Below are 7,589 nucleotides of genomic sequence, written 5' to 3'. Positions count from 1 at the left end.
AAAAGAAGTAATGCAGATCGCTGCCTATATATTAAGAAAGCTGATGATGAAAGCCATCTTATACTTGTACTTTATGTGGATGATATGCTCATTGCTGGTAAGCACAAAAGCCAAGTTAATTCCGTTTTTTCCATAAAGGACTTCGTATTGTTGAACACATTTTGGGCATGCGTGTGACGAGAGATAGAGAGCAACAGCTCTTGTTTCTCTCACAAGAAAAGTACATCAACAAAGTCCTTGACCGTTTTTCTATGGCTGATGTTAAGCCACTTGGTGTTCCTTTACCATCATATCTTAATCTTAGTAAAGTAGATTGCCCAAAAGATGATACAACAACAGCCAACTCTATGGAGGGTATTTCTTATGCTTCAACTTGTGGTTCACTCATGTATGCTATGGTTGCCACTAGACCTAAATTGCTCATGCAATGGAAGTTGTGAGCAAGTTTATATCAAATCCTGGCAAAGCACATTGAGGAGTGAAATGCATCTTACGATACCTTAAGGATAAACAAAGAAAATATATTTACTATGGAAAGGGTACGTTAGATCTGCAAGGATATTGTGATGCAGACATGACAGGTGACTTGGATACTCGCAAGTCTAGTAGTGGGTAATCTTAACCGATGGGGCAATTTCATGGTGCTCTAGATTGCAAAAGATAGTATCACTTTCTATTATTGAGGCTGAATATATTTCAACCAACCACTAAAGCTTCGAAAGAAGCTGTATGGCTTGGTCATCTGGTCAAGGATTTTGGGCTGCCCACCAAAACACATGTACTTGGATGTGATAGCTAGAGTGTGGTATGCCTAGCTAAAAATGCCATGTTTCATGCACATACCAAACATATTGATGTTCAATATCATTTCATCAAACAAGTTCTTGATGATGATCTAGTCACACTAACTAAGATCAAAACACAAGATAACCCAACATCTGTTCTCACTAAAAGTCTTGCAAAGGCTTAACATGAGCATTCCATTCGACTAGTGGAAGCTGGTTAAAGGTTCACTTACAACCTTTAAGTGGGAGGTGGTTGGGTGTAAAGGCCCTTACGCTACTCCCATGTGTATATTACTTTACACATGTGACCTCACCCTTGCAGGCGTAAGTGTACCGTACCCTAAGTATAAATACATTCTTTTATTCTTTGTGTATACCACACTAGTACACACTGATCCGTCACTCTCACTCTTGCACTTACTAATTGTTCACTCAACTACTACTGCACCTCGATCGATGCACGTACTCTATTTTGCTTCCACTCGCACTCTTCAAATGTAAAGGAGTCTTGTAGGTGCACAGAAACTCACTGGCTCCTGGTGTACAAACATGCACTACTGCAAGTCCCCCAGTAACTGGAAACCACCTTTTTCTAATGCAAATAACCTCAAGCATGACACCTTTAAGGGCACCTGCAGCATTATTTGTCTATGCATGATTTGACTTCCAAGAAAACTTTCAAGATGCAGTCTCTTGTAGCTCTTTGCTCTTTAGATTCAGCGGGTTATGCTTGATCTTATTATGCCAATTTCATAATCTGTTTTTATTAATGATTGTCCATTAATATCTCTCCTCCCTATCCCTATCATGCCAATAACTAAAGCTATATACATGGTGTGAGTTTATTATAATCTACTTCATAAGAGAACCCAAAATTTACGTCAATATGGTGAAACTCATAGTGTTTGGTATACGACTGATTCTCCCATGCAATCCCAAGCATTTTACTGTGGTGTGGGTTTCCATAGATCCGAATCTCCAAACAGTCTTCCCAGAACAGTTTATCTTGATGTGAATCTCCAAGGAATTCCCTAAACATTTTACCTGGATGGGAACTGGAGATAGTTAAATTGTCTGGTACGACTGAATATCTCACCAAAACCCAAGCATTCTACTGTGATGTGAAATTAATTGCTGTGTACCTGAATCTCCCACTAGTTCCCCAAGCATTTCACCTTGATATGAATTCTATTGTGTTGTGCTGTCGAAGCTCCAAGTAATTTCCCACCTAGATGTGAATTGGGGATGGACAAATTGTCATCCCATTCTCATGACATGTGAGCTGATGGATATTCAATACAAATGGCATTTTCTCTTACCCATTTGCATAAAATAGTTAGGCCTTAGGACACAGCATAATCAGCTCAGGAAAAGAACAACTTTTTCTAAACTTCTTTGTGTAAACTCAGTTCGTGGACCAAGATTTGTCTTTTCACACGAGGACAGAGTGAGGGCCTTCACTCTTATGTACACAGTTGTTCAATTACACTGCTGATGGAAAAGAGAGTGATCTTAGGGAACTAGAAATCCATCCAGGAAAGAGAATAAGTTCTGTTGTATACGAAAAGGGCAAATGCAAACTCCATGTCTGACAAGTCTTTACAAATACATGATACACCGGAAATGCTACTTCCAACACCCCAAATGAAAAAAGGGAAAATAACATTTTTAAAAACCTTTTTGAATAAGGTTTTGTATCTCCAGCATTGCCTTTAGTCTAGAGCCTGCTTCAAGATAACCTTTTTGTTGTTGTCTGCTGACACAGATCTATGCATCCCTCTGGCAGATTGATTGTCAGCAACAGTACCACAGTACAATGAGGTCATTATTTGAGCTTGTGTGCAGAATCCACTCTGGTTATCTATACCGCAGCAGGTCACCTATTCTCGAATCTTTTGTACACCTACCCAGCGAGCATAGTCCACCCACCTGAACAAAACACCAACAAAGTAACATTTGCTTTTTGAATGAAATCTAACAAGCAGGCACATGGAGCCTCAGACGTCATGTTTTTGAGAATGCATGAGTATCCATGTCCTTAAATTGCAAACTAGTTGGAAATTGAAGATTAGATAAATGGATGCCAAACTTACATCAGCGAGCCGAGGAATGTATTCCCTGTTCTGACAGCAAAACATATAACACTGAGTGCTAGTTTCTGATTATGTAGCCATGGTTCAAGAATACGCTGCTCAATAACACCAGCCAGTATTTGATATCTACAGCATTGAAAATGGAGTCAGAACAATGGCAATCATAATTGTGTACATGGGCTTAGCAGCAGTATCGTGAAATCAACAACACACCTCAGATTACTTGACACTGCCATGTAAACACCATAGGCTAAACTAGTAGACAAAATAGGTACATCCTCTGCCTGCCCGGCAAAGTCTTTGTCAATTGCCTTCCTCACATTAATAAGTGCATTAGTTACTCCTGTTCCAACCTGCATGAATTGGAAATATCAAATACTGGCAGCATGACACATTTTTGGTTATAGATACAAACAACCAACCAATGGCTAGTTACATACCAGTGATGCAGAGGTCCCTACGCACAACAGCTTTGCACCATTGCGCTGCAGAGCATAATTCAAAGTCATTCCATTAAGGAAAAACAAATCACGAGAAACAGTATCTAAGTATATAATGCACTCAAACCATCTGATTGTGATAACTCAATTTACCACTATGGCACCAATGCGCTGTAAGAATGAATAAGATGTCCCTCTGAGTGCAACCTACATGGCAAACAGTATTTTCAATCAGCTTTAAACTATCACAACATCCCTGGCACCCAATCAACAAGAATGATAGCTAAACCTGAAAAGCATTATCTGGACACCCATGGAAAAACTTAGCAATGGCCCCAGCTTGAGTAGAAATGGGAGCCCGTAATGACACTGTTGGAGCAGGTAGCCATACCAACATGAAGTCTGCAATCAATGCCATCACCTGCAATACACACATCAATCTCTCTCTCTCTCTCTCTCTCTCTCTCTCTCTCTCTCTCTCTCTCTCTCTCTCTCTCTCTCTCTCTCTCTCTCTCTCTCTGTGCTGTGCACATTTTCCTTCTCAAGTTTTGGGACATGGTAGACACATTTTTGGCATCCAATGTTTGCCAAAAACATTTTTGAGAACCAATACAAAAAGCTTCAACCTGAAAATATGCTGGTTTTGTAACGAAATATTTGAATGGCACTTCACCGATATATTAACTATAATGGGCTTTAACTAATCAATTATAAGACCTCTCTGAAGATTTAAAGGTTTTTTCCTAATTTTTGCAATTTACTTGATACTAAACATCAGTTTTTGGTGAACACCACTGGCATCGCTCTGGCCGGAACCTTAATCATTTGGGCTGTTGGGTCCTGCACCAGCTGTGCGTGTCAGGGACTAGGAATCCTGCTGCTTCAGTGGAAACATTCTCAGATCCTCCTCTTTCTTCATTGAGTTGCACTTTCAGCCCTCTCTGCTCTCCCTGTGCATTCATTTACAGCAATGTGGCATCTCTAGTTTTCTGCTCCAGCAGTGCACCATTCTGTAAATTAGCTGTCATCTACAGCCTTCTCTGTGTATGTGTGTGTGTGCACACGTGCATGTGCGTACATGCATGCACATGCACACGTGTGCAAGCTCTCTTCTTTCTACAAGACAATGATTTCAAATTTTCAGATGCATGCTTTTGAGGCAAAATGGGAGAACAGGAAAAAGACAGGATGTTGCTACAAATACTGTTCTTCTTAGTGTTTTCTGGACAGCAAGATTCAACTGAAGTCAGTTTGTATGACATGCATCATGCACTTCAGGGAGATTTTGTGGAAAGAAGAGCAAAACGGACAGACCCTTTACCCTCTTTTAATTAAAATGTCATACAACCTACAACTGTGACGCCCTTGAAAAAATATTATAAAAGAGCCATCACAACTTTCAAGGCAAGATGCCCTCTGCACAAATGGTGTGAGATTATTGGTAACTTTTTCTTGAAGCAATACATTTTGCCAATGATGTTTCTAATATGTTTTGTTTATACATAGTGAGCATATGCAATTTTGATGCTTGAGAGGCTGCTGAAAAGCACAAGCAGGTAAAAGCTTTCTTGCAGGACTCTTTTTCACAAGCACTAGTAACTGCTTGGTTGTAAGCACCAGGCAGTCATCGAAAGAATATAACATTCCAAAACTTGAGGGGCAAAGGAACAATCTTCCATAACATCTTTGGAACTATTAATACTCTCATGCAAAGTAGCATCAGTCCAGAAAATTCAACAGTAAAATACTGCTGATCAACACAAGATCCCAATGGCCTCGTAATACAAAATCCCAATAGCCTCATAACACAAACCAGTAGCAAACTAGGAGAAACAATCATGCTCCTGCACATGAGAGAAACAATTTGATGTAAATTAAGCAATGTGTCAGTGGTCACTGTAAAGATAGTAGTGGAATCGGCATAAATACCACATCAGCAAAAACGAAATCCAGTTCCTTGGAGAAATTTTCTCTGCGCCTCTCCAGTTCAGCTGCTGTCTGTCCACACCAAACACAAAAGACCAACAATCACAGAGTATGATATGAGATTTGGAGGTAATCTGCTGCTCAACTGTAGCAATGCAGTTTTGTTCTGTGTATTTTATTTCACAAATTCAATACTGACAATGTAGAGCACAAGAGAAGCCAGTCACCTTAGTGAATATGCCAACACCACATTCGATTGCAACCTTGGTTAGGAAAAGATCATCAGCCAGTAACCTTTCTTTGAAACCTCCAAACTGAAGAAGCCATCGGAAAATTGGATTTGTTTGAAGCTCAAAATACCGGTGAACAATTGCAGCAGGGATTCGGCCTTGCTGTATTGCAGAAGCCAAATCTGCAGGTAAATCGCTCAGAGCTTTTCCAAGACTATACAAGGCCAGAATAGCTTCTGACCGGTTTTTCTCGGAGTCACTTTCATCAGGTGCCCCACCAGAGTCCCCACCACCACCTCCACCTGTGCCTGCTCCATCATCGTCACCATTTCCATCATCACCACTAGCTAGCTCACCAGGAAATGCTGCTGAAGATGCATTCAAGCATACCCGTGAAGATCGATAATACGATTTTTGCAAAACTCTCTTGCTTTTGGAGAAGCATGCAGAGCCAGGAGCAGAATTATGCCAAGAGTCGGACCCATACAGATCTGAAACGAGAACACAGGGGCTGGAATAAAGCTTATTCGGGTTCGACGACAATGTCAACAAAGCTGAAGATGAAGGTGAATTTCCAAGCGGAGAGGACAGTTGTAATATCGTCAAACTCAGTGACATTGTGAAGGAAATCTGTGTACGATAATCAGATGTACCCAGGCGCAACCCCTGTGGCAATGACCAATAGCAATAACTTTTTTAATGATTGTGCATCAGTGCAACATACCTCATCAACAACAAAGAGATATACATTGTTCAATGTTTACTCCCTATTAACTGTCATATGGACTAAGGGTATGTAGAGCACTCTCATTTGTTTAGTCATTATTGACTGAAATGGATCAGCATCTACAAAGTGAATATATATACAATTTGCCAAACTTCCATCAGAATGAATCTTGCCAAAAGATCACCATCACACTTTTCTGTATTGTGATCATACATAAAACTTGGATCACAGCTGAAACTTTATAACAGTGTATGGGATGAAGCTATTTCTGTCTTCTTGAAATCGAGGATTGACGAAAGGTTCTCATTCCAGAGTGTGCAGTTTTCTTTTCCTTGTGCTATTTTGGCCTCAATCAGCCCTTGCCACACAGTTTCAAACTCAGTTTGTAGCAGACCTTGCATGATCTTGGTTCCAGACCATTTTTCTTTCTTAGATATGTGATAATAAAAACTGCCAAAACCAGAGATTTCTTCCGTAACAACAGGCTTTTCGCTTGAGGAGCGAGATCAGATAAGCAGGCAAAGAAAAAAGTAGCCAAGCAAGGCACCTTGTGAGATTCTGTCGTTGTCGTAATGGAGGAGCGTCCGGGTAGCTGCAGCAAGCCTGCGGTACTGGGAGGGTCTAGTTCTGCGGTTGCGTAAGAAGAGGAAGGAGAAGGCGCGGGCGGCCTTCCTCTTCTTCTTCTTCTTCTTCTTCTTCTTCTTCTTCTTCTTCTTCTTCGTCTCTCTCAGAAAGAGGTGCTGGCGATCTTCTTCTTCGTCGTCGTCCTGTAGGCGCTCTCTCTCTCTCTCTCTCTCTCTCTCGGAGAAAGAGGTGCTGGCGATCTTCTTCTTCTTCTTCCTCCTCCTCCTCTAGGCGCTCGCTCTCTCTCTCTCTCTCTCTCTCTCTCTCTCTCTCTGTGCGTGTGTCTGTGCGTCTTTCTTCTTCCCCCTTGGCTGCCTGTTTGCGGCGAGAAAGGATTCACCTCAGATGTAGATGAGAGGGTATTCTGTGCTGCGACCGCGCTCTCCTTGTCTGCCTTTTGCTGCTTCGTGCTGACCTGGACCCTCCTGACCATCAAGCCCCAACGAACCGTCCAGCGTGGCATCCCGCGTGGCGGGAATCTTGAATGAATCTGCAGGTATTGGTGCCCCTTCCGTGCGACAGCTTTTTAAAATAAATGGAAAATCGGCCTTCTGATTAAAGCTCAACCACATATGAGTCATGACCTTTCGTTGGGCCTTCCCTACTCACGACACACAAAAGGGGGGGTTCCCACGGAAGACTTCTGGTGTTGGAGTGAACCACTCCAGAGTGTTCAAGCTTGCATCTTCCACCTTCCTTTTCAAGACGTGAAAAAGATTTTTGCTCGTATTCGTTGAATGCCAGGGCCCACGCTTTACATCGAG

General features: G+C 41.6%; 1 protein-coding gene across 1 annotated transcript; it reads right to left on the bottom strand.

The window, feature by feature from the left end:
• Positions 1-2,321: 2,321 nt before the first annotated feature.
• Positions 2,322-7,216, bottom strand: LOC148011327 (protein RETICULATA-RELATED 4, chloroplastic-like). Its single transcript, XM_087670195.1, has 9 exons — positions 6,749-7,216; positions 5,472-6,140; positions 5,248-5,316; positions 3,608-3,739; positions 3,472-3,525; positions 3,319-3,363; positions 3,092-3,231; positions 2,879-3,004; positions 2,322-2,714 (listed from the first exon to the last, which is right to left on the bottom strand). Exons 2-9 carry the CDS (start codon positions 6,090-6,092, stop codon positions 2,666-2,668), a joined length of 1,236 nt encoding a protein of 411 aa, XP_087526321.1. The 5' UTR covers positions 6,093-6,140; positions 6,749-7,216; the 3' UTR covers positions 2,322-2,665.
• Between the last annotated feature and the right edge of the window lie 373 nt (positions 7,217-7,589).

Source organism: Lygodium microphyllum, chromosome 28, assembly GCF_053477565.2.
Source record: "Lygodium microphyllum isolate KBCC chromosome 28, Lygodium_microphyllum_v1.1.10, whole genome shotgun sequence".
Taxonomy (NCBI): domain Eukaryota; kingdom Viridiplantae; phylum Streptophyta; class Polypodiopsida; order Schizaeales; family Lygodiaceae; genus Lygodium; species Lygodium microphyllum.
The sequence above is the reverse complement of the archived record's forward strand: the minus strand, read 5'-3'. Positions and strand labels throughout refer to the sequence as shown.